The sequence below is a fragment of the Bos grunniens genome, chromosome 27 (assembly GCF_055505025.1).
Source record: "Bos grunniens cultivar Pamir isolate PY7600 chromosome 27, Bosgru_T2T1.0, whole genome shotgun sequence".
In the NCBI taxonomy this organism is placed as follows: domain Eukaryota; kingdom Metazoa; phylum Chordata; class Mammalia; order Artiodactyla; family Bovidae; genus Bos; species Bos grunniens.
The window spans coordinates 39,082,629-39,109,442 of NC_141191.1; the positions used below are offsets into that span (position 1 = coordinate 39,082,629).

A 26,814-nucleotide genomic window follows, 5' to 3' on the forward strand; every position below is an offset into this window, starting at 1 on the left:
ACTCCCCAGAGGAGTGCGTGCCCTGCCAGGATCCTGCTTCCCTCTTGCAAGCCTTCCAGCCCATGGTCCATCTGCAGACACGTCCTCACCTCTACCGCTGAGTCTCCAGGGAGGCTCTGCTTCCCTCCAGTACAGTCTGGAGAATGAGGGCAGCCTCCTTTCCAGGATGGCTCAAGCCTTGCCCACCCCCCTGACTGCTCTGCCCTCTCCAGCACCCTGGGAAGTGGCCGGTCATTTCCTGTCCCCTGGCCTGGCCCTGACACTGGCCCAGGACAGGGGGAGGGCACCTCCCCACACACCACTCTCCCTCCCTCCACAGCAGGTGAAAAGTCACATCCTGTGTTTGCGTAGCGTGGTGTTCCACTGACGATGTCCTAAGCCCAGTGCAGACAGCTCATTGTCCCCGCTCCCTCCCTGTTCTCACCGCTTCGCCTGGTGGCAAGGAGACTGGGTGAAGGGCACACGCTCGGTGGACTGGGGCGTGAGTACCCGGAGTATGAAGCCGCTGAAAGATGAGAAAGGTCATGGAGATGCAGACAGAGAGAACAGACTTGCAGACCCAGAGGTGGGAAGGAGAGGGTGGGACGAATGGAGAGAGCAGTAAGGAGACATATACACTACCCTCTGTAAAAGAGACAGCCAGCGGGAACTTGCTGTACAACTCGGGGAGCTCAAACCGGGGCTCTGTGACAACCTAGAGGGGCGGGATGGGGTGGGAGGTGGGAGGGAGGTTCAAGAGGGAGGGGACATATGTGTACCTATGGCTGATTCATGTGGATGTGTGGCAGAAACCAACATGCTAGTGTAAAGCAATTATCCTTCCATTAAAAATAAATAATTTTTTTTTAAAAGATGGGGAAGGTCAGAAAGCCCCAGCTCCTGGTTTGGGACTAAAACTCACTTGGGTCCTAAATCAAAATATTCCTCCTTTTGCATTCACCTGGCTGCTTTCTTGGTGACCTTTCCCCGTGGTGGAACAATCTGGGGGTGGAGGAGGGGCAGGCTCACTGCGCTTGGCTGGCCTGATGACGTCACTGAAGACACAGAGCTGACTGTGTACAGCTCTTTTTGACCCTCCCACACTGCAGAGTTGGGGAGCTGGGCACATAATAAATATTAAATAAATGCTTGCAGATTGAATGGAAGAACATTTGCACCCTTCAGAGCTCAACAAATATCTGTTGAAACTGACTTGCCCGTGACCCCTGACCCTCCCTCAGGCTGTGACCTCTTCATTTCGGCTCCAGGCTTGCGTCTCAGGCTCCTTCAGGAAGGCAGATGGTAATGCTGACATTTACCTGGGACACAGCAGACCAAAAACTGAACTCCTCCCCAGCCCTCCACACCTGCCCCACCCTCATCGTCTGTCCCTTTGCCTCCCAAATCCTCGCAGATCACACTTTCGTAAGAGTTAACCTCATGTGGGGCTCGGTGAGCGTCAGAAACTTGATGGAGTCACCAGGTTCCCAGCACCTCACGCCCATGGATTAATCAGTATCCCAAGATTATAGGATGTCAGGGCTGGAAGCTGCCCAGTGCAAGCCCTTCATTACAAGTGAAGAAACCATCCCCTCAGCGGGATTTGCGAGAACCAGAGGAGGCATCACCGCATGTCCCATCTCCTCACTCGGCCTGGGTCTCCATCCCCATCAGACTGGACGTGACCTTTCTAATCTCCATTCTCCCTGGTGGTTATTTGTCAAGTGCCGGCGTGTTTCAGCACTGTGTTTTCTCAGACTCCCACAGATAGTTGACAGCACGGCTCTTCAGAACCCGCGGCACGAGCTTAGACAAAGCTGCTGCCTTTCCCAGAGCTGAGCGAAGTGCATCAGCTTGGCCCCAGCGTCTGATGAGACTGTTTTCTTCTAGAAACTTCCTAGCAGTTAGCTGGTGGGAACTTTCCCTTACTAACCAAGCAGCATTCAAATGCTCTTCATTTTATCTAACATCCTTATGAGGCTAAAGCTAACTCAGCATAATCGAGGGCTGTGAATAGCTAATCAATTCAAAAAGAGTTATTTAGCGCATGATTAGGAATGACTGAAAGTCTGTGGACTTTCAAGCAGACAAAAGGCACTTGGGCTAAATCGTCTAAAGGCACAGGCAGCCCTAAAGGGACACTGATTGGGAATTGCACGTGTACGTCTGGTCTGCGGAGCTGAGCAGACCAGAGAGCTCTTTCGGCCAGCGCTCTCTCCCAGCAGAAGCTGCAGCTGTGTGCTTGCTGTATGCTAGCTCCCTGGCGTTGAGCCCCTCAGAAGCCCTGTGCGGTAGTGTCCTCATCTTACAAATTATACAACGGACGGTTCCCTACTCCTAGAAGACTCCGTCATTTACCCAGGCTGATGCAGCTAGAAGTAAATCCAGCTTCCAAGCTCAGCTCTGTCTGTGGATTCAAAGATGAAGCTTTCTCTGCTTCACCTGTGGGTTTTTTCTTTCCCTCCCCTCTTTTACCCTCTCTCTCTTCCTTTCTCCTTCCCTCCCTCTACTCCTTCATTTTTTTTTTAGAAGCCAAATACTTTTTCCAACCAAACAGCACACAAATTCAAGCATATAAAACATCCCAGAGACCTCCCTAGTGTTCCAGTGGCTAAGACTCCGCACTCCCAGTGCAAGGGGTCTGGGTTCAATCCCTGGCCAGGGAACTAGATCCCACAAGCTGCAATTCAGACCTAGCGCAGCCTAATAAATTAATTAAAAAAAAAAAAACCATGCCAGAGCAGAGTCACATTGCTTTATTCGTCATTGACAAAAACTGGAAACACACCACGTGACCCGCAACAGATGAGCAAGCTGGTGTGCATGCCTACAGTGGAACACACTCGGCTACCAACAGGAGCCAGTGCTGATACACACTGACCGTGGGTGAACCCCGGAATGATTTTGCTGAGTGAAAGAAGCCAGATGCCAGAGTGCACACTGCCTGATTCCACTGACATGGAAATTTAGAAACGCTGAAGCCAGTCGATGGTGGCAGAGGGAAATCAGGGTTTCCCTGGGGCAGGGGCCGGGGGCTAATTGCAAAGTGGCTCAGGGAAGCCGGCCTATTTCCGGGTAATGAAAATGACTCTGTGCGTGGATTGTGGGGTGATGTTTCTAGCTGTCACCACTCATTGAACTTCACACTTAAATGGCAACCCACTCCAGTGTTCTTGCCTGAAGAGTCCCAGGGACGGAGGAGCCTGGTGGACTGTAGTCTATGGGGTCGCACAGAGTTGGACATGACTGAAGCGACTTAGCAGCAGTAGCAACAGCAGCAGCAACATCAGTTTATCTGTGTTGTTTTGGTTTGTTTTGAAAGCTGAACTGCTTTAATTGAGGAAGGGGGGGGCCTCAATTCCGTCCCTTCCCCAACCACTTTAATGACCTGTGGTCTCCTAAAGGACCCTGGAGCGCTCTGTGGAAATTTGCATCTTCTGGAGGTCGTTGGCCACCCCGAGCTGCCCCTCACCACCCTAACACTGCCCAGCCATGGACACTTTGTAAAGGGCATGAGCTCAGCTCATTTCCAGGTAAAGCACCTCAGCATCCTTACTTCAGGGTGCAGAGCACCAGCCAAAACAGGGACAAGCTCTGTCACCGGCAGGAAAAAAGCTTCTGGTCTAGTTGCAGCCTCTGTATTGTAAAAAGGAATGCTGGTGCGGAATGGGGAGCTAATGAACGAAGCTCAGGAATTTCACGAGCTTGAGTACGTGTGTGTCTAACTTTGCTTCGGGCCACTTGGATGCAGGAAACGTTTTGTTTTCTGTTCCTCAGTCAGATTACCTCCGGCTCCAGTCTCCTCTGACCAGAGCAACGGGAAGAGCAGGATCTGTTTTCATTGCCTTGGGGCCGTGCAGGAGTCCTGAGGTGTTGATCCATCCAGAGGATTTCAGGAAGCAGCTCTGTCCTTAAACTTCCTGGTCCCGACCTCTAGGGTCCATTTCAAAGGCAAAGTCTTTGATCTCCGGCTGGGGCGGGAGACCTTGCACCAGGCCCCCAGTGGACACCAGTATCTGCCTCCCCATCCATCTTGAGGCCAGGCCCCCATGGAGCCCTGGGCACAGGAGGGCTTGTCACTATGGCCTCCAACAGCCCGCAAGCCTCCTCCCTTCTCTTGGGGCCAAGGGACCCCCTTCTCTGCTTTCCATCCCCCCTCCTCCCCGAGCCGGGCTGCCTTGATCTCCTCCATTCTTCTCCCCAGGATGTCCACCCTGGTCCCCTAGTGGGTCTGGGGATGGCTGGTGTGGGGCAGTGGAGTGGAAAGGTGGGGAGCGGCCAGCACACCCCATCCTTCTTTCCTCCGATGGGAGCAGGCAAAGAGGGGCTTTACTCTTCCTCGGGGAATCTGCAGCTGGGAAAGGAAGACTGACAGGGGCCAGCTTCCCGATTAATATGAAAGTTGGTATTTATATTTGCATAAGATCCACGAGTTAAAGAATAGGTTTATCTCTTCCACAACTGTATCGCCTGCCCTCAGCTTGAGACTGTTTGGTGATCAATAAATATTAAATGAATGAATGAATGAATAGGAGATCCTTGTAAGACACACACCACACAGGAACTGGTTGTTATCTTTGGGAATAGGAATTCCATGGAGGACTATCCTTTACTATTATCTATACTTCTGTATTATTTGCATCACATAAACTTGTGTTTAGTGACTCTGTAATGTTTATGTGTGTGTGTGTGTGTGTGTGTGTGTGTGGTGTGTGTGTTAGTCACTCACTCGTGTCTGACTCTCTGCGACCCTATGGACTGTGGCCCACCAGGCTCCTCTGTCCATGGGATTCTCCAGGCAAGAAGACTGGAGTGGGTTGCTAGTCCCTTCTCCATGGGATCTTCCCCACCCAGGGATCAAACCTAGGTCTCGCACATTGCAGGCAGATTCTTTGCCATCTTAGCCACTAGGGAAGCCCAGTGTTTATATAGTCTGTATGTAAAAACTTTTCAGACTGTAAGGAAGATGCACATGTAAAAGCTTTATTATAATCTTGCTGTGAGAGAGAGGCTCTCTGACGTGGTTCATTTTTGGTAGAAGTATATTTTTGGATGACAAAATGTTAAAATAATGGACTTAAGCCAGACTCAGAAAGTTCAGAGCGTTTGCTTAAACATCTCTAGATATATGACTGACAGCTGAGTCGGAGACTAGTCTTTCAAACACAGCTTACTTGTTGTATACTTAATGAGAAAATCACTTTAGCATTTTATCAGAAATAACAACATCCCAGGAGATGTGAATTATGTCCACGTGAATTGTACCTCTTCCAGACCAGTTGATTTCGGGCTTGTTGAGCAGTTCAGCAACATAATCAAGGACCGAGGCCCGGTTAGATATGCTCAGTATATTGATATTCTGTCCTCATGCTTGTTGGCTACAGGTCACAAGGTGGCTGCAGTTGCACCAAGTATCGCGGCCTCGAACTGTATTCAAAAGCAGGAAGCAGCAAGGAAGGAAGTGAGCAGGAAAGGAGGGAGAAAGGCATTTTCCTTTTAGCAGGGAGAAAGGCATTTTCACAGAAGTCCCCCAATAGATTTATTAGTTTTGGGACTGAGATGTGGCTGCTAGTCTCAGCTTCCCCTTTTCCTCTAGCCTTCTCAACACGAGCATTTCTCTGATTTCTTTAGGCAAACTTAAAAGATCCTCCATGCCCTCACTGTACCTCTTGGATCCTTAATGATAAAATTTAATGCTTTCATGTCTTAAGTGCCTTTCTTCTGCAACGAACCCCAACCTTCTGTATTTTCATCTCCAGGCTCTGATATAAGTACTTTGCTTGTGTATTTTTGAATGAACCAGTGAATGAAGGAGGGAAGGAAGAGGCTTTACCTCAAGTTCCTGTTTTTCTTTCCTGCCCACACTTTTTTGACTGGTGATGTCAGCCCTAATACATCTTCTAGCCTAAAGTCTTGCATTTCAACTCCTTCTAGAACTGGGAGTCTCAAACTCAACACATGTAAAATGGAACTTATCATCTTCCATTAAAAATAAATCCTCTGAAATGGAGATAATATTTTGGAAATACGTCAGTTGCTTTTCTCCATTATAATCCCTCATGTGTGGTTTCTGACCACTCATCTGCCTCCGGAAGGGTTCAGCTTGTTGTGGGAGGAATGCAGGGGAGGAGGATAATAGTCAGCTTTTGAGTCTTTCAAAAACAATTGTATATTATGGAAAATTCCAAACACATGCTAAAGTAGAAGAAGATAGAAGTCTTCCTATTCTCATCACTCAGTTTCAACAGTTGCCAACCTATGATCAGTTGTGTTTATCTGTACCCTACCTTCCCCTGAGGGGGTGTGATGGTAAAGAATCTGCTTGCCAATGCAAGAGATGCAGGAGTCACTGGTTCGATACTTGGGTCTGGAAGATCCCCTGGAGGAGGAAATGGCAACCCACTCCAGTACTCTTGGCTGGGAAATCCCATGAACAGAGGAGCCTGGCGGGCTACAGTCCATGGGGTCGCAGAGTCAGACATGACTTAACACAGTACAGCATACAGCACTTATTGATATAATCCAGAAATAACTACACAGTATTGGTACATAGATACTTTTTGCCTTTTTTTTTTTAGCCGAATGCTTCATCATTTTGTAAATGGAAGTAACTGCACCAGACCCCTATTGATACAACAGCTTTTTTGCCAGATTTTTGTTACTTTGGTGCTGTGTGAATAGCCCAGCGCATATATCTTTTTCGTCTTGCTACACTATCTTCCTGGAGAAGGAAATGGCACCCCACTCCAGTACTCTTGCCTGGAAAATCCCATGGACGGAGGAGCCTGGTAGGCTGCAGTCCATGGGGTCGAGAAGAGTCGTACTTGACCGAGCGACTTCACTTTCACTTTCATGCATTGGAGAAGGAAATGGCAGCCCACTCCAGTGTTCTTGCCTGGAGAATCCCAGGGACAGGGGAGCCTGGTGGGCTGCCGTCTATGGGGTCGCACAGAGTCAGACACGACTGAAGCGACTTGGCAGCAGCAGCACCTTATCTTTGGGACAAATACCTAAAAGCAGGAACACCAGGTCAGAGAATAAATGCACGTGTAATTTTCATAGATACTCCCAAGTTCCCCTCCACAGGAATAAGACAAATTTGCAAAAAATTCCCACCAGCAACTCATGAGAAAGCCTGTTTCCCCACAGCTTGGCCAACAGAATACGTGGTCAAACATTCTGCCTTTCATCAATCTGCTGGGTGAGAAATAGGATATCAATGAGTTTTAATTGGCATTTTTCTTATTGTAGGCAAGGTTGAGAATCTTTTCGTATGGGTAAGGCCCATTTGGATTTTACCCTCTGTGACTTCTCTCTCCAGTCTATGTTTCCATAGATTTGTTGAACTTCTTAAATTTAGATGTTACTTTTATATTACGGATAATAACCCTTTGTCTATAATACTTTTTCCAGGCTTATTATAATTTACTTATGGTACTTTTGCCACGCAAACTTTTTTTTCATGTAATCAGATTTGTTAATCTTTTCTCTCACTGCCTCCAGTGTTTAAGCTCCAGGAAAGTTTTCTCATTGCGTAAGTTACAGAGGAATTCTTCTAGTAGCTGGAGGGCTTGATTCTTCATATTTAAATCTCCGATCCTTTTGGAACGTATCTCAGTGTACCATCTGAAGAAGGGATCTAATTTTATCTTTTTCCACATGGCCATCCAGGTATCCTCCAACCCTCTATTGAAACGTGTATTTTTCTCCCATTGACTGGAGATGCCTCTTTCACTGGAAACTAAGTCTCACGTGCAAATGGATCTTTCTCTACATATTCTAGTCTGTTCCTTGGTCTGTGTGTCTATTTCTGGGTCTGATTCAGTGAGAGGGTTTTATAACATTTTCCTGTTTTCTCTGTTGTTCTTTCTCAGGGGCTTCCTGGCTACTCTTGGTTTCATGTTCTACGAAATAAATAAACTATTCATTCTTTTTATAGTTTTTAGGGTTATATACTTTACAGTCAATTTAACGGTTCCCTGGTGGTTCAGCTGTAAGGAACCCTCTGCAGGGCAGGAGAAGCAAGAGATTCGGGTTCAGTTCCTGGGTCAGGAAGATCCCCTGGAGAAGGAAATGGCAACCCACTCCAGTATTCTTGCCTGGGGAATTCTTGCCAGACAGAGGAGTCCGGCAGGCTACTGTCTATGGGGTCACAAGGGTCGGACAGGACTTAGCGACTAAACCACCACCACCAGCAAGCTTTGTGAGCTTATCAAGATCCCCGGCAGAGTAGCCAATTTCAACACCCAGTACCTACATGCCTCTCAGAGGAAATGAAGCTGGGAGGGGGGTGTGGTGAGCATTTGCTCAAGAGAGTGAATCATCCAGAGAGACTGACACTCCATTCGGGCAAGATGGAAGGTGTCCTTTCCTGGACTTTCCAGAAGGTTCGATCTCACACTTGGTTACGGAGAAATGAGAGGATGTGTTTTCATTACATTGCAGCACAGCGGGGCAAGTCAATTTTGTTGCGACTCCTCTTCCTCTTGGTTTTCTTGCTTCTCTTAATAGAATAACTGTCCTCCTGTCTTCTAGGTGGCAATCTCTGGCTGGCTTTGCCCCCCTCCTTCCCACGCACCATCTCATGGGCCATCCAGGCCTGTCGGTTCCACCGTCACGGTGTCTTCACATTTTCCAGGATAACAGATCGGCAGGGCCTCAAGGCTCTAACCACTGGCACCCAGCTGTCATTTTCAAAAGACACACATTCTTTCCAAAGCCTGGCCACTGTATACACACACACACACACACACATTTCTAGCCAAGTAATTTTAACCATTTAACTTTAAGGAGCAAAGGACACCACTCTCCTTGTGATCGCCCGTGTCCACTATGCAGCATGAATGCTGCTGTGGTTCGTTGTATGAATTTAGAAGAAAGCAGTGTTCCTTCTCCAGACTGGGGCCAGTCACAATTGAAAATGTATTTTCTGTGGGCTGCAGATAGACCTCTCTTTAATAAACATCTACTTGCATATTCAGAGATTAAAAACTAGTGTGTTTTATCTTAAAACTAGCATGTTTTATCTAGGAATATTTTTAGAATTGAAAAAATACGCTCAGATTCTACTCCCCATGTGCGGCGAGAGTAACAAGCTCCGAAAGACTTGTCCGTGCTGTCTTTGTCACAGCAGCCTGAGCTGCCAACAACCCAAAGGCCCACCAGTGTCAGAATGGGTACAGATCTCTGAGTGCCTCCCTCTGGTGGAATTCTGGGTAATACAGAGATCAGACCAGTGCCAAACACATCAACATGGATGATATGCAGGCTTGAATGTGGACCAAAGAAGCAGATAAAAAAAAAAAAGAAGGGTATATAGGCATGAGGGAGTGAGAGAGGGAAGTCGCTCAGTCGTGTCCGACTCTTTGTGACCCCATGGATTGTAGCCTAACCAGGTTCCTCCGTCCATGGGATTTTCCAGGCAAGAATACTGGAGTGGGTTGCCATTTCCTTCTCCAGGAGGTCTTCCCGATCCAGGGATTGAATCCAGGTCTCCCGCGTTGTAGGCAGATGCTTTACCGTCTAAGCCACCAGGGAAGAGTTCCCATTTTTATGAAGTTCAAGATAGGTAAAGCCACACATGATGATAAAATCAGAATAACCCTTGAGGGAGGGGGTGTGGTCTGTGAAGCTGGAGGAGGAATCTTCAGGGGCTTGGAGATGATCCCTATCTTCATCTGAGAGATAGTCGCCTGGGTGTGCAGCTGTGCAAAGACTCACTGAGTCTTGTCTTTAGTACCTACACACTTCCCTTGGTGTATGTTACACTTTAACTTAAAAAAAAAAAAAACCTCAGAGGACTTTCCCTCCTGAATCCTCCAGGACAGCAAACTTCTCTAAGATACCCTGACCCCCAAGTACCTGACACAGAGAAAAGCACACAGCACCATGTGTAAAACAGGTAACTAACGAGGACCTGCTGCTCAGCACCGGGAACCCTCCTCAGTACTCCGTGGGGAGCTAAATGGGCAGGAAACCCAAAAAAGAGGGGATCTGTGCAAATAAAAAGCGGATTTGCTTTGCTGTACAGCAGAAACTAATACAACGTTGTAAAGCAGCTCTACTGTAATTAAACCATATTTTAAAAAAGAAAAGCCATGTTCTTCGTCAGCCAGGAGCCTCAGACATGTGCGTTCTATGTAACGGCGCCCCCTAGAGCACGAGATAGACCGGCGTCTTAATTCCAGGTGAAACGGAGTTTCTAGCCTGTTTCCCACGTGAGTGAGGACAGCCTGGCTCAATTCAGGGATCAGAAATTAGAACGTGGCGGGTGATGCAGGACCTCCTCCTCGTGGCAAAGCGCACATCCAGTTTCTCAGCTTCTGAGGGTGGGAGTCACCCTCTGATTCTTGTTTTATTTTATTCTTCATGCCTTCAGCACTGGCTCCCCTGAACAGAGTAGGAAATCAGAATGAACGAACGATGCATGGTGGATGGACAGATGGATGAAACCTTACGTCTCCAGTAAAACAGCTTAACCATCCTTCCTAGGACTTCCCTGCAGTCCAGTGTTTGAGACTCCGTGCTTCCAATGCAGGGGGCACGGGTTTGATCCCTGGTCAGGGAACTAAGAACCCACATGCCCCCTGGCACAACAACAACAAAGAAAGAAAAACAAAAATGATCCTTCTAAATGCGTGTTTTCTCTGTGGTAAGTCCTCCTCAGGGCTTTGCGATTAGAGAAAGCCTCTTCTCATCCTCTCTGCTCCACGTCTATTGTGTCTGTGATGAAATATAATTACATCTAAGTGGTATTTTTCTCAGGGTTCCTCTTGGTTGAAATATGTCCTGTTCTCATGGTTTGTGTCCCATGATGAAATTTTTCCAGTGATAAGAGTAGGCTTTTAATCTCACATTTTCTTCTTATGGGAATTGGCAACATTAAGAACCAAGTTAGTTTGAAATTATATATATATATATAATACATAGATATACAAACAGATAGATAGATACTTGGGTTTTTCACCAAAGGCTCCATGTGTAAAGAAAGGGTGAATTTCTCTTTAGAACCAGCCTCCCGCTACCCCCCAGCCTGGGAGCCTGGAAAATCAAGGTCCTTCCACCCAAGGGAAGGGGGTGGGATGGCTGAGAACTGCTTCCAGGCTGGTGAAAGCTCAGCCTGCGACCATGAAGGGAATTGTTTGATTCAAGGCTGCTGTGTCTCTAGGGTTTGTTAGAACTGAAGTGGTTTGTTTGTGTTTTTAATTTATTTTATTGAAGTATAGTTGATTTGCAATGTTGCATTATTTTTACTGCTCAGTTCAGTTCAGTTCAGTCGCTCAGTCGTGTCTGACTCTTTGCGACCCCATGGACTGCAGCACGCCAGGCCTCCATGTCCATCACCAACTCCTGGAGTTTATTCAAACTCATGTCCATTGAGTTGGTGATGCCATCCGTTTTTCTGCTGTATCCATATTTCTTCTGTACAGCAAAGTAATTCAGTTGTGAGAGTTGGACTATAAAGAAAGCTGAGCACTGAAGAATTGATGCTTTTGAACTGTGGTGTTGGAGAAGACTCTTGAGAGTCCCTTGGACTGCAAGGAGATCCAACCAATCCATCCTAAAGGAGATAAGTCCTGGGTGTTCATTGGAAGGACTGAGGTTGAAGCTGAAACTCCAATCCTGTGGCCACCGGATGCGAAGAGCTGACTCATTGGAAAAGACCTTGATGCTGGGAAAGATTGACGGCAGGAGGAAAAGGGGACGACAGAGGATGAGATGGCTGGATGGCATCACCGACTAGATGGATGTGAGTCTAAGTGAACTCTGGGAGTTGGTAATGGACAGAGAGGCCTGGCATGCTGCGGTTCATGGGGTCGCAAAGAGTGGGACACGACTGAGCGACTGAACTGAACTGAGCTGACATTCTTCTTCATATTCTTTTCCATTACGGTTGGTCACCGGATAGTGAATAGAGTTTCCTGTGCTGCAGAGAAGGGCCTTGTTGTTTATCCACCCTACATGTAACAGTCTGCATCTGCTAAACCCAAACTCTCACTCCATCCCTCCCTGCCCCCTTGGCAGCAATGAGTCAGAACAGGAGCGTTTCTGGACTCGCTTGTCCACTTTAGCACTACTGATGTCCCAAGGCCGCAGGCTGAAGAAGACCCACGGATGCCCGCTCTTCGCCACTTCCCGGCACATCTAGGACTGTCTCTCACTTTATCTGACACCTAGCCTTCACCCTGCAGAGAACTGAACTCCTACTGCATGTTGGATCAGAAGCAGAACCTGCCCTCAGCATGCTGACGTTTGGGCAGAACGAGTCTTTGCTGCAGGTTTCCCTGCGCCCTGTGGGGTGCTTGTAGTGTCCCTGGTTTCTCCCTGTCGGGAGTCCCAGTATGACAACCAAGATGGCCCCCAGTTGAGAAGCACTGGATTAAACTGACCAGACGGGAGAGCCTATACTCAAAACCCAAGAACTGGCTCCCACTTGTCTCTGCCCCAGACTTCCAACACCCCCTACTGATAAGCCACTGGGAAGGGATCAGTGAGACGTGGACCCCACGACTCTGTGACAGCCACTGGGTGGGGTGGGGGTAGAGGGGACCAGATAAGATGGTAACAAAACAAAAGCATCATGACAATGGTTGGTGTCCAGGGCCTCTTCTGCCTGGAGTCAGGCCATGGAGAATTCACACAGAATTGCAGAGCTGGTGAAATCAAGGAGAGTTTAATCAAGCTTTCTCAATCAAATCTAAGGGCCGTAACGTTTCCTTTGTGGTCACTCTGATGTAGAAGGAAGTGAACCCGAAACCTCCCCAGTTAAATGTTTTTGGTGATTCAGTTCATGGATTCACAGATGACCCACATGGCTACCGTGCCCAGGTGGGTGGAGAGCCCCAGTGGGTGTGGCCGCAGTGAGTGGACACTCCGGGCTGGGAGGTGGCCCTCCCAGGGGCAGACTGCCTGCCAGGGCTGCTCTGTGCCCAGGGTCTTCTTGCCACCATGATTCCATCTTACACCAAACCCTTTCTGCTTCTTGTAGAGGACCCTGCCTGGCTCCTTAGCTATGGAGGAGGCACAAGACTAGGTTCACTGTAGAACCTCGGCCCTGGCCACAGTGACCTGGAGCCAAAATCCCTTTATGACATCTTCAGAGTTGGGAGAGAAGCCTCCTTCCCCTCGGGCCAGGGCTGTTGAAAGGCACATGTGAGGCTGGGTTACCAGGTGCCATATTGTCCATCACTTGGAGAAATCTGTCTCCACTTGAGGGGGCCAGAGCATCACCTGGGGAGAGGACGTCGTGCTGACTTTGAGCCCTGCTCCTGGCCTCCACACTGCCGCAAGTCCTGATTACAGCTTTGCTGAGTACACAGAGCCTCCCTTGGCTCCGCAAACCCCCCAGGACCACTGCGCTAAGTCTCCCCACCGTCTTGTTCTAAGCAGGTGTGAGCTGGAGTCATAGCCATTGTAAGTAAGAAAGGGCTGGCAATTCTAGACGGGAAATGTCATTGAGGACAGGACTCTGTCTCATCACTTTTGATATGTCACAGTTTCTTTTATATATTTATAAAAGAAAAGGGCACCCTGCTTATCTCCGAGGTGGCTCAGCGGACATGCCGGACACGGTGCCCTTCCTCCCCTCGCGAGGGCTCCTCTGAGGCCCGTTAGTCTAAGAGGACAATCTTTAAAGCATCAAGGGGCCGTCCTGTCATGGGTCTATCAGTCTGCAGCCACTTGCTAGAGCCTATAGTCCCTGGACAGTATTACCTTTTTAACACCTATGTTAGCATTTAACTAGCAGTTAAGAAATACTATACATGCATATAATGTCCCGTAGATGGCACATGGAAATCGAGAACTCATTCCACGACCTTCAAGTTCCAATTACTTGAATGTTTCTTATGTCACTCTTGGGGCCAAAAAAATTTGTGTTGTGGAAGGGAAGGGGGATCTCTCTGTGGGCCAGATGCCTCATCTGCTGAGACCCTTTTCCCACTATTGAGGTCTTTGTTTCCAGCCCTTTAGGGATGAAATTCCATATTTCCAGTCTCACCCTTCAGTGGTCAGCTGGGTCCTCCAATTATCTCCAAAATCTACAATTCACAAAAACATAAAACAAAGCATACTGACCATGAGAAAGAAGGATAATCTCTGTTTTCTTTTCTATGAGCTGCCTATACGTATCTTTGTTTCTCTGATATGTATATCTTACCTTTTTGTTTAATGCAAAGGAGAGGTAATTCTAAAACCTGTGCCTCTGATCGGCAAGAAACTATAAATTGTTGTCAGCAGTTGCAAAGAACAAAAAGTAATACCTTAGCCTCCCATTTTATCCTTTTATAATGCAAAGTACAATAGTTTTGTCACTTTGGAAAAAGATGGATGTGGTTTAAGAAGCTCCCAAGGATTCACCCAAACAGCCACTGCTTAAAACCGGATTCAGAATTTGCTCTTGGCTTAAAAAAGATGTAAGTAGCTTTGAGAGGGACACGGCTTGCCTTGTGGGTAAGATGATCGTCCTATAAGGTGGAGGGTTGGACAGAAGTCACTAAGGAATGCACAGATATGGGAGCACAATAGCAGAGAAAAAGGAAGAAGGGAGAGAGTGAAGGCAAAGGGAGAGGATGAAAGAAGTCTCAGCAAAACATGTCAGGGTTTTTTTTTCAAAGTATTGGGTTGGCCACACTGGTTTAGTACGAACTTTTTGGCCAACCCAATATGTTTATGCTCTCTCCTTCATTAAGTTCTCATTAAGGATTTTTTAAGATGTCAATTTCTCAAATTTCCTTAATCATGTATATTAAAAATGCCAAAACCCCGCATGGCTACTATCAAAAATTCAGAAAATAACAAGTGTTGGTGAGGATGTGGGGAAATCGGAATGCTTGTGGACTGCAGATGGGAGTGTAAAATGGTTCAGTCATCATGAAAACCAGTATAGAGGGTCCTCAAAAAAGTAAAAATAGAAATACCACATGATCCAGCAGTTTCACTTCCAACTCAAAAGAACTGAAAGCAGAGACTCAAAGAGACATTTGCACACCCATGTTCATAGCAGCATGATTCACGAAAGGCAGAAACAACCCAAATGCCCATCGATGGGGGAGTGAATAAGCAAGATGTTGTCCATACAGTTAAATGGAATGCTGCTGCTGCTGCTGCTACATCGCTTCAGTTGTGTCCGACTCTGTGCGACCCCATGGACTGCAGCCCACCAGGCTTCTTCATCCATGGGATTCTCCAGGCAAGAACACTGGAGTGGGTTGCCATTTCCTTCTCCAAATGGAATATTATCGGGCCTTTAAAAGGAAGGAAATTCTGATACAGGCTGCAACATGGATGGATCTTGAGAAAACTGTGTTGAGAGAAGTAAGCCAGTCACAAAAAGACGGATAAAGCTCTACCGTTCTGCCTCAGACAGAGAACTGGAACGGTGGTTGCCAGGGCTGGGATGGGGGTGACGGGTGGGGAGTTATAGATTAATGGGAACAGAGTTTCCATTTTGCAAGATTAAGAGTTCTGGAGGCAGGCAGTGGTGGCGGCTCCACAGCAGCGGGAATGTGCTTAACACAACCAAACTCACACTTAAAAATGGTCACGATGGCAAATTTATGTTGTGTGTATCTCGCCACAAGTTTTTTTAAAGCCCACAGCTCAAGAGTCATGTCCCTCTTCTGAAGTCTGGAGTCGCACCTGCCAGATCTCCACGCATCACCCTGAATGTAGGGGGTGACACCTGGAACCTTGTAGGAAACTGAGATCTTATGGGAACCATGAAAGATCGGTTCCACTCCAGACCTCCTGAACCAGAAACTCCAGCCCTGGAATTATCACTGCAACATGCTTGTCAGATGACTCTAATGTCCCTCAAATATGAGAACTATTGCCCAAGAGTGATAGACATAGGGCAATTGGAAGGGATATCTTTGAGGTGTCTTGAAGGTAGAAAAATATGACTTGGTGTGGAATGGACACGGGGCAGAGAAGGCAGAGGCTGGATAGATTTGAATGAATGAATGTCTTTTAAAACTATTCTGCTCTTACTTTTTCTTCCTTTTACTAGAGTCAGAAAGAAAAAATAAAAGCATGCTTTCTCAAAGCATCAGGTTGGAGAACAGGAAACAGGCTAGGATGGTTGATGTATAATCTTTAGAAATCCACAGGAGGTAAGCTTTATCCAAATGTGTACTTAGCTGCACACACGGCAATTATGAGGCAGGTGAGTGGCTGAGTCATATATTTGCTTACCAACAGGCCCGGTGACGTCACACACAAAACCCACGCTCACAACACACCGTGGAGAGCTCTGAGCAGGCCTAAGTTCTTCTCTCTTTTTGTACCATGTCAGACGGGGAGTGATGTAGACCATGGCCTGAGACTCAGAGGTTGCTGGGGCCAAGGAGTTTCAGTTTTAAAACTGGGAGAGTCCTGGGCAAACCGGGGTGGTTGGTTTCCCTACTTACCATCCAGACTCATAGAATTTCAAACCCAAAGGGGACACAGAGTTCTTTTGGTCTGTGGATCAACACTCTGGCTATAGCTTAGAATCACCTGGAGAGCTTAAAAAATATCTGATTCCCGGGCCTCTCAGTAAACCAGTTAAATTCTGGTCTAAAATGCCTGGGTGCAACACCAGGGATCAGTGTTTTTGAAAAGCTCCCCAAAGGAACATTGAGAACAACTAATCTAATTCAGCATCTTCACCCAATAGAGGAGGAATCTGACACCACAACAGATTATTCATCCAAGATCACATGATTAATTAGGGGCAAACGCAGGGTCCCTAGGAGTAGGTCAGGGTTCTGCCCACACACCACAACTCTTTTGAGGATGATAACTGAAGAGTTACCTGCAATTAACCCTGGCCCAGGGCAAGTAACTAGGACAACTCGCCCCCACACCACTGTCTGAGCCTCAATAAAGCCATCCCAGAGCAGCCAGCTACGTGCCCACAACTGAGATCCCACGCTCTCTTCTTCCTTCCAACTTTCTTCCCTCCCTGCTGCTCCTGAGGATTTCAGACCCAGTCCCTACCCCTGACCCAGGGATGCCCTCTGCCCTGATTACAAATTTGGCCTCCACCCCTGGCCTTCTTTCCCTTCAACCTCTGGAGGTCCTTCAGCACATCTGCTGTGGGCACCTGGGCCCACTCGCCTGGGCCCACTCGCCTGGGACCACTCGCCTGGGACCACTCGCCTGGGTCCACTCGCCTGGGTCCAGGGCCCACCTGGAGGCACCCCCATCAGGAGGGCAAGGAGGCTCCTTTGACTACAGAACTTACTTTGTAGAATAAGCAGAATCCACAGGATCCTGTTCCCCAGGCCAAGGGGAAGCCTGGCTGTCTGACCACTTGTCCTGCAGCTCGAAGCAAGCCCCACTGCTGAGGATGCAGAGCCTAGGAGGAAGTAACATGCCTCGGCATGGTGCAAGCCTTGGAAAATCAGACCAAGAGTGGCTCAGTTGTTACCCTGACCGGGAGAGAGCCCTGAAAAATGATGACAACAGTGAAGGCAGTTCGTGTCATTCAAAGAGGAGGAGGTGACCCCTCAGACGGGAAACCAAACAAGCAGGTGAAGAGCGAGATGAGGCGTGTGGAAGGGAATTTCTAGGCCCACAGTGGTGCTGCTCCTGGGTGGGGTGCCGCCATAGCAAAGAGAAACTTAGGTGACTTTCGTGTGCCCTAAAGGCCACTTGACCTGGATTCACGGGGCAAATGCAGTCAGTGAGTCAGTGACCCCACTCACCACCCAAGGCTGGGCTTCCCGTCCAAATCAGGTTCACCCTGGTGCCCCAGCCAACTGGATATTTTCCATTCTTCTCTCCCTTGTTTTTTATTCTTTATCCTATAAAAGCTCCCTGCCTTCTGCCTTATTTTGCAGTTTTCCAAAAACAAGATCTATCCATGCAACCCCATGGACTATACCTCCAGACCAGAATTCTGGAGTGGGTGGCCTTTCCCTTCTCCAGTCCAGGATCTTCTCAACCCAGGTATCGAACCAGGGTCTCCTGTGTTGTAGGTGGATTCTTTACCAGCTGAGCCACAAGGGAAGCCTAAGAATAGTGGAGTGGGTAGCCTATCCCTTCTCCAGCGGATCTTCCAGACCCAGGAATCAAACTGGGGTCTCTTGCATTGCAGGCAGATTCTTTACCAACTGAGCCATTAAGGGGAGCCCATCCACTACATGAAGGGTCAAATATTTGTATAATCCGAATTGTCTTCTTAGATACTTTTTTTTTTAAGCAGAAAAACAATGAGAAATCCACCTCTCCCCTGCCCGAGCCAGGGGTGTCCCCTCTGGTGTTAAGAGCCAGCCTCCGGAGGACACGGAGGTTCTAGGACTGCTGGGCCTTTGGGTCCTCGTGGTCTGGCTGCTCTCACGCTCCTCCTCGTCTCCGTGTTTCATGTGGTTAGTTCCCTGTCATTGAGTGTTTCTCTGGGTCCTTGCGGTACCGAACTTGGAAGAGGATACTGGTCAGTGGTCTGTGGTCCATAAGCCACAAGGGCCGCCTTCCAGACCCACTGAAGCAGAAGTCCCAGGGAAAGCATCCCAGAATGACTGGGAAGCACTGGCGTGGGTGATAACTTTGCAGATGGTTTCTTCCCTCTGCTTAAACCCTCTTTCTGAACAAACGCCAGGACTGGCAGAGCGGACCCTTCCAGCCCTGGGGCTGGGCTGACTCCTGCCGTGGGGGCATCAACTCAGCCCGAATGGGTTCTCTGGAACTGTTGGGCCAACAGCCTGCTGTCTTCGAGTGCTTCGTTTTGAGTTCAGGCAGGCTGTGTTTGTTTTGCTATTTTATTTTTTAAAGTTTAAGGAAGAAATGACATCTAAAGTACACACCCTTCGGAAAGGGGCCTCTTGGCGCTAACCTGCAGTCTGAGCACAGTCCAGTAGGGGGCGTCGGTGCCCATTGCACCGCTGGTCCGGGCTCTGCTCCGCGGACCGGAGGGAGCACAAAGGCCCCCAGCAGCCCTTGGCTTTCATCCTTTGAGCTCAGGGAAGAATTCGACACTTATTTTAAAACCGTGATTTTCAAATCGCTACGCATAATGAGCAATGTTACTATTGCGAGGATGTCACACAACGTGCAGAATCAGAAAAAGGGTCTGGTTTTATAGTAAATTTAGTAAAACCTATTAGGGTCCTGGTTTTAGTAAAGGTTTAAGCCAAATTAGAATTAACTTAAGTTTAATATGTTAACTGTAATATGTTAATTTAAAGTTTATTTATAAGTTGTAAGTAAATCAGGAATTTAGAATGAAAAATTAGGAAATTCTTAAATTTAAGAATTAAAAAATGAGTAAATCAGGGGGGAAAAAAAGGAATTCTCTTTAGAGTGAAACTGTAGCCGTCAATGGGGATTATGTTGGAGGGCAGTGAGATTTTTCAGGCACTGCGCTTCCAGCCCTCTGACTCCTATGAGCGCAAACTCCCATCACCAGTCCTTCCCACTGCTGGTGGCCTAGCATCTGAAACTCCAATGACTGTGACCAGATGTCAGCAGACAGGCTGCAGGAATGTCTGAGGACACAGGAAGGGCCCAGAGAAGAGGCCAGGGACCTCCTTGATGGACAGCCAGGGAGGGAGGGTGTGGATGGGTCTTCAGAAGCCAGGCTGGGTGTCCTCTCCACACCCGTTTCTCTGTCAGCTGGTATGGTCTCCTTCATAGCAGCTTATGTGATTCTTCCCTGGTGGCTCAGATGGTAAAGCACCTGCCTACAATGTGGGAGACCCAGGTTCGATCCCTGAGTCGGAAAGATCCCCTGGAAAAGGATTTGTCAACCCACTCCAGTATTCTTGCCTGGAGAATCCCATGGACAGAGGAGCCTGGTAAGCTACAGTCCATGGGGTCACAAAGAGTAAGACATGACTGAGTGACTTCACTTTCTTTCTTTCTTTACAGGATTCTGGCCCAGTTCTACCCATGTGACTCAGGACAATGACTCCTGCTCCCTGGGCCTCAGTATCTGGCCTGTAAAATGGTGTTGGCATGGAGGACTTAACTGTCAAGAGTAAACATTTCATAGCAGAAAGACAGCTTTCTCAGACTTAATTTTTGGATCTAAACTCCTTCCTCTTGGACTCTGGGTCTCCTGACTCTCCCCCGCTCCCCAGCCCCCGCAACCCCAGATGAACATATGTAACTTTCTTAAAATGCATTTCCCTAAACAAAGACAGTATCCCAGACAGTCTGGACGCCATTCTCACAGCAACCTGCAGACTCAGTACTATGTAACTGTACTGTCATTCTTTGCAAGGAAGGCAACTCATTAACTGAACGCCTCAATGGAATTTAGTTTTTCGAACTCCGTAAGATATTTATAGAATAGGCTCTTGAATAAGAAAGACGTGTAATAGAGAACAAACATGAAATATACACGATAGCCCACTCTCAAGACTCTGATGTAAAGAGATAACAGTTTTATTCACATAGGGATAAAAGGTTGCAGAACAGAGATCAAAGTTTCTTCTGTTTTCAAAGTTGATACCAAAACATTCTCCTTTATAATGGTGTCAAATAGCAGTTCAACTAGTAGTAGCAGTTCAACTGAAGGATAAAGTTGTATACAAACTAGATAACAACTCTGTGTGTGTGTGAGCAAGCATGCAGGAGCGTGTACACTGGAGAGAAATAGACCAACATCTTAACGGTGATTAGATTAGGAAGATGGATTGTGAATCTTACTTTCAGTGTACTGTTAGGATTGTACTACTTTTACAGTTTAAAAAATACTAATCATAACTCTTTTTTTTTTTTTTTCTTCTTTGTGGCTGCACTGGGTGTTCGCCGCTGGGAGAACTTTCTCTAATTTCTGCGAGCAGGGGCTACTCTTCATGGCGGGGCGCTGGCTTCTCCCTGCGGTGCTTCTCTTGTTCTGGAGCACGGGCTCTAGGTGCACAGACTTCCGTAGTTACAGCACGCAGGCTCAGTAGTTGTGGCACATGGGTTTCATTGTTCAAGGCATTGTTCGAGGCATGATGGTCTTCCTGGACCAGAGATGGAGTCCACGTCCCCTGCATTGGCAGGCAGATTCTTATCCACTACACCACCAGGGAAGTCCACTAATCGTAACTTTTTAGACCTTCAAGTGAAAGCACAGCTGTTTCCCGTCACCTTCTGCTCTGTCGTTTGGCTCTCACAACGTCTCTCCGGGAAGTGATCTGGCCAGCGTTCCCCAGTCACTGGAAGGAGCAGACTCAGTCCTCACAGGGAGCATGTTTGGTCAGTGACGGATGAGCAGCAGTTTTCCTTGGCTCTCAGGATGCAAATGTGTCCCCTTGATGATGGAGACCTTCTGATTGTTCTGCTCTGTGGACCCACCCCCCCATCCCAGTCGATGTTTATTGTTGGTTATAGGACACATGGGGCTTCCCTGATGGCTCAGCTGGTAAAGAATCCACCTGCAATGCAGGAGACCCAGCTTCGATCCCTGGGTCAAGAAGATCCCCTGGAGAAGGGATGGGCTACCCACTCCAGTATTGCAGCCTCATGGAGAATTCCATGGCCAGAGGAGCCTGGCGGGCTACAGTCCACGGGGTGGCACAAAGTTCCAATGTAGCTGAGGAGTGTGATTGAGCAGGAGGAGGGCTGTCTGCTGGGACAGACCCCCGAGAAACAGCTGGTCAAAGGGGTGTGTGTGTCTGCGTGCACGTGTTTTTTGAGCTTCCCTGGTGGCTCACTCAGTAAAGAATCCACCTCCTGGTGCGGGACACATGGGTTCCATCAGTGGGTCGGGAAGATCCCCTGCAGAAGGAAATGGCAACACACTCCAGTATTCTTGCCTGGAGAATTCCATGGACAGAGGAGCCTGGTGGGCTACAGTCCATGCGATCATAGGAGTTGGACCCTACTTAGCAAAGAACAGGTGAGGGAAAGAGCACACGCTGGCTCAGTGCAGGATGATTTTTTGAGACATGAATTGATACAAATTTGTGTTCTCTGTAGTTTTCTTTCCCCTACATTTCCCAAGAAAGGAGCTAGGGCTGATATGTTTATAGAGACTGAAAGCAGAAGCCATTAAAGACAACCTCTCTTCCTGTTTGACATCAGCTTTTACCACAAGTGTAAACTCACTGAAGGGCTTATTTGACGTTTTTAGAGCAGGATGGAGATGAGGTGAGTGTCTTCGAAAGGGAGATGGGCCAGAAGTCCCCAGAGACTGGCCGGCCCCTCCAGCAGCAGAGACCGGCCCCTCCAGCAGCAGAGACCAGCGACTAGGGGACCCTGTCACCCAGACTTCCTGGCCAGGAAAGGGCAACAGAGCCGCCTCTTCCACTGGGACCCCGTGGCTGCCCGCCGACCCTCCGCTGCCGTCAAGATGGGCCAGAGGCGACAGCCTGCTTGTGACTGGGGGCTGCAAACGCGGCTTTTGCTGCCCTGAGCTCCTGAAATGACAGAGATGGTATTTCCTGCCTGCTCAGTGGAATGGCAAGCTCCATTTTCTTTGATTTATTGAAAATGAAGAACAGCGACACTTCCTGCACCCCTGGGTTAGTGGCTAATTGATTCCTGAGACCGTTGTAAACTCACAGCGGGCCTGGAATGTGGTTCAGATGGATGGGAGATCAGTGTCTAATTGTTTCCTTCCTCTTCCTTCTAAACCGCTCACGTGCAGTGGGCTCTGGGGATGCTGGGGAGAGAGGGTAAGAGGACCCAGCCCGGCCCAAGGAGCCTGTGGTCTGGGGAATGGAGACTGTGGGGGGCGGGTTTCTGGAGGAGTGGAGAGGAGAGGGAGCTGGAGGAGGGGACGTGGTCCTGCCTTTCCTGGCAGGTTTGTCTGGACTCCGTGCTGGTACCCTGCTGAGCATCACCGGGTGTTTGGAAGTCACCGATGCTCTCAGAGGAGCCTTAATGAGGTAGAGGGAAATTTTCGATTGGATTAAATCAGTGTGGCCCCGGGTGGGTTGGCAGTGCCCGGAGGGTGCTACTCCAGTACTGGGGCCCCATCGAGGGACTCTGCTCCTACCAGGCCCTCTTCTCCTTCCAGCCCTCACTTACTCTTGCCTGATCAGCAGATTTGCATTCCTGGAGGACCCTCTGTGTGTGGACAGCGCTGAGCTAGGTGAGAATCAGACCAACTGTGACCAAGGTGAATCCAAAGACGAGGTGGTGATTTCAGCCTCCAGGTCCTGGGAGCGATACAGAAAAAGACAGTACTCCAACTGTCCTTTCTCTTGTGGATTATCCGCAGGCCCTGGGGGCTCCAGGGAACCCCAGAGGATGCTCTGATCATGAAGCATGCCAGAGCCCCTAGACCAGGGCAATGAAGGGCATGGTCATTCGTTTTAAAAACTGAGACGTGGAACTTCCCTGGTGGTTCAGGAGTTAAGAATCTGCCTTGCAATGCAGGGGACACAGGTTTGATCCCTGGTCTGGGAAGATCCCACATGCTTCGAGGGAACTAAGTCCGTGAGCCACAGCGACAGCCCGCACACCCTAGAGCCTGTGCTCTGCAACAAGAGAAGCCCCACAATGAGAAGTCGTGCAACACAACTGCAGAGTAGCCCTGGCTCGCTGCAGCTAGAGAAAGCCCGGGTGCAGCGGTGAGGATCCAGTGCAGCCAAATATCAATAAATAAATAGAATTAAATTTTTAAAAACTGAGGGGCAATTGACATATAACACTGTGTCAGTTTCAGGGTCACCACATAAAGATTGGGCATTTGTATACCTCGTGAAATGACAACCACCATGTCCAGTGAACACCCATAAGTACACACGGTTACAAAAAGTTTTTTTTTCTCTCATGATGAGAGCTTTTAAGATCTACTCTCTTAGCAACTTTCAAATATGCAGTACAGTATTATTAACTATGGCCTTCCCTGGTGGCTCAGCGGTAAAGAATTCGTCTGTGATGCAAGAGATGCAGGAGATGCGGGTTCGGTCCCTGGGTCAGGAGGATCCCCTGGGGGAAGGCATGGCAACCCACTCCAGTAATTCTTGCCTGGGAAATCCCATGGACAGAGGAGCCTGGCAGGCTGCAATCCATAGGGTCGCTAAGAGTCAGACACGACTGAGTGACTGAATACAGCAGCATTATTAACCATCGTCTCCACGTACAAACATCCCCAGGGTTTGTTTCATAACTGGGATCTGTAGCTTTTGACTCTTATTCACTGTTCTTAAGCTGCACGTCCAAAATGAACGACGATGGAGAACACTGTAGGAGAAACTTGCACTGGCTTCCGTGTTGCGTGTCTTCATTCACGGTTTCTCCCTTTTACACAGATCTCCAAGCATGAGCAAAACAGCACAGAGCTCTCGCTGTTGTCCGGCTTCACCCTTCACCCCCCCTCCACTGCCCCGCATCTCCTGGCAGGAGAGTGAATTAATAAGTCAGGAGTTAGGACCCAGAGATAGTTCTCAGACCTACAGGATCTGACAGCTGACTGGGAATCAATGAGGTGTGCTTTCAGAGACCTCGGACTGACACCAGCCGGGTTCAGCCTGGTTTCCCCTCTCCAGGTATCTGCGTCCTCTGGGCTCCACTCTGGACTTTGAAGCTCTGCGTTTTCTCTTCAAAAACCCCCTTTTCTGATGGAAATATCCTGTTGTTAAAGAGGAGGAAGGCATTATCTCTGTCCAGCCGACATCATAATGCTTGCAGACTTTATCCTGGTGTTCAGCGTCCTTGGTATCACCCACTCAGGTAAGCTCAAGCTGAAGCAAATGAAAACTTGATCGTTGCCCCTGCTGATAATGTCAGGATTAAAAAATGTGATGTGTAGGTATTTTTAGGTTACTCTTTAAGATAACCTTTAAAAATGTAGCTCCGATGAGTAATTCCATGAAGTCTGTATATTGCTAAAGAAAGCATATGAATTCCATAATGTTTATACTTTTGCCATTGACTGTGTTATTCCTTTGGAATCACTATGAGCTTGGTAGGAAGATATGAAAGCAGGGGAATGTTATCAAGCGCACTGAATGGTACTCAGAAAATTGTTAAAATATTTGGCATAGGGATTATGTCAACATTTTAGTATCATATTTATTAACAATCACTCTAGCTGTGCATAGATGCTTATTGTCCAACTATTGTGCAGATATAAAAATACTTTCATAAATTTGTGCATGTAGGTATATTTAGTATGTTTTTACATCACAGTTAAGCAAATGTCCGTGAAGCTGTGTGAGTTTTCTGTGACTATCATCCACCAGAAAATAAAGGCATTTAAAGAATGAGGACAAATAAAGGAGACAGAGGGCAGGAAAGGAAAGTGGGAGAAAATAACTGGGAAGTTTAGGGAACAGTGGGCACCGTCACCTGCCAGCTTTCTGGGTGTGGGAATCATTTCACGTTTTCTGCAACTTAAGAACAGAAAGCCCTTCCCCTGACACCAGACTCCATACAGAGCCAGGGGACAGACGGTGAGGAAACAGTGTGGTTCCTGTAGCGATTTGTCTTTATTTGTCGCTAGTGTTTTGGCCACATAGGAGTATTGTCATTTTCAGACGGAGAACCAGAGGCACTGAGATCGACTTGCCCAAGTCCTGAAATAACTCTTGGATTTAAAATCCTGTGACTCACACACACACGTGAACATTATTATATCTTCAAAAACGTAGCCTGTGCTCAAACCTGGGGCTCAGAAACACACAGAGTCATTTCTAAGTGCAGAGAGCATTGAATCCAGTTTGAAATATCACTGAATATGATTTCTTCCAAGTCTTTTTTTTATTGAAGTGTAGTTGATTTACAGTGCTGTGTCAGTCTCTGCTGTACAGCAAAGGCACTTGGTTATACAAATATATACATTTTTAAAAGTGGTTTTTTTTTTCCTTTTTTTTTAATCCCAAGAGACTGGATATAGTTCCCTGTGCCGTACAGTGGGACCTCGTTGTTGCAAACATTCTAAATAGTTTGCATCTACTGATCCTAAACTTGCAGTGCACCTTGCCAATCATAAAAATAATAATAAACTTCTGTGTGTTTTAGCATGTAATTAATCATAAACATAATCAGCTTCTATGCAATTCATGTCTGATGTTTCTCTGCTAATTACTAGAGCATCCTATTTCCTATGCTGGAATTGAGTCTCAGCATTCTTTCAGCAGAGAAGCCATCTCCTGGGTCAGCAGGGCTGGTTAGCATAAACCCTCAGGCTCACCCTCAGCAGGTTCACCCACGCCTGCTTCTCTGCACGCAGTGACAGCTGCATAAGCCGGTTGGAATCGGACGAGAGCCTGGCCCCCGGCTTTCGTACGTGTGCTGCGGGAGTCTGGAAATGTGTGCCTAGCTGTATGCACCTGTCACAGATCTGTAACAAGTCCATGTAGTCGCCTGTGATAACTCTGGAGTTTGTGAGCATTTCTAGATCCACTGGAGAGTCTCTTTCTATTTATAGATCTGTGCCACCTTTCCTTAAGTTCTTTAACTTCTCTGCTCATCGTAAAGAAAACAGTTTCCCTTTCTCACACGAAGCTACCTTTTTCAAACGACAAGGCACAAGCCCTCATTTCTGTTTTTCTGGTCCTGGTGGAAGGATTGCTGTCTATGGCCACACTTTTGTCCACTCCAGAAATAGGACAATATCTTATTCCTCTTCCCATCATTCTTAACACAAGATGTGTGTTATTCATTAAAAAAATATTTATTGAAGGTCTACCACATCCCAGGAATTGTTCCAGTGTCGGGGATGCATGGAGGAATAAAATAGTTGTTCTGAGAAGCTCTCATGATAGCAAAAAGCCATCAAATATTTATTATTTGAGTCCATCCTGAGAGCTAGCTATACATGTTGGCAGAAGAGACTATTTGTGGGAAGATTTTTTGGGGGATGAGGTAGTGATAATGAATGAAAGGCAAAATCAAAATACACCAAAAGGTGTCAAACAAAGTATATACCTCTCTCAACAATACTTGCTGAGATTTGAAATTCTTCAA

At 47.7% G+C, this 26,814-nt stretch overlaps 1 protein-coding gene across 1 annotated transcript in view; it reads left to right on the top strand.

Annotated features, from left to right (window-relative positions):
- The first annotated feature begins 22,013 nt into the window (after positions 1–22,013).
- The window catches only part of CHRNB3 (cholinergic receptor nicotinic beta 3 subunit), a 32,693-nt gene continuing 27,892 nt past the window's right edge, over positions 22,014–26,814 (top strand). Inside the window, exon 1 of the mRNA XM_086380475.1 lies at positions 22,014–24,576. Within this exon, the coding sequence (XP_086236601.1) occupies positions 24,525–24,576 (52 nt within the window). The 5' untranslated portion in view covers positions 22,014–24,524. The remainder of the gene's footprint in view (positions 24,577–26,814) is intronic.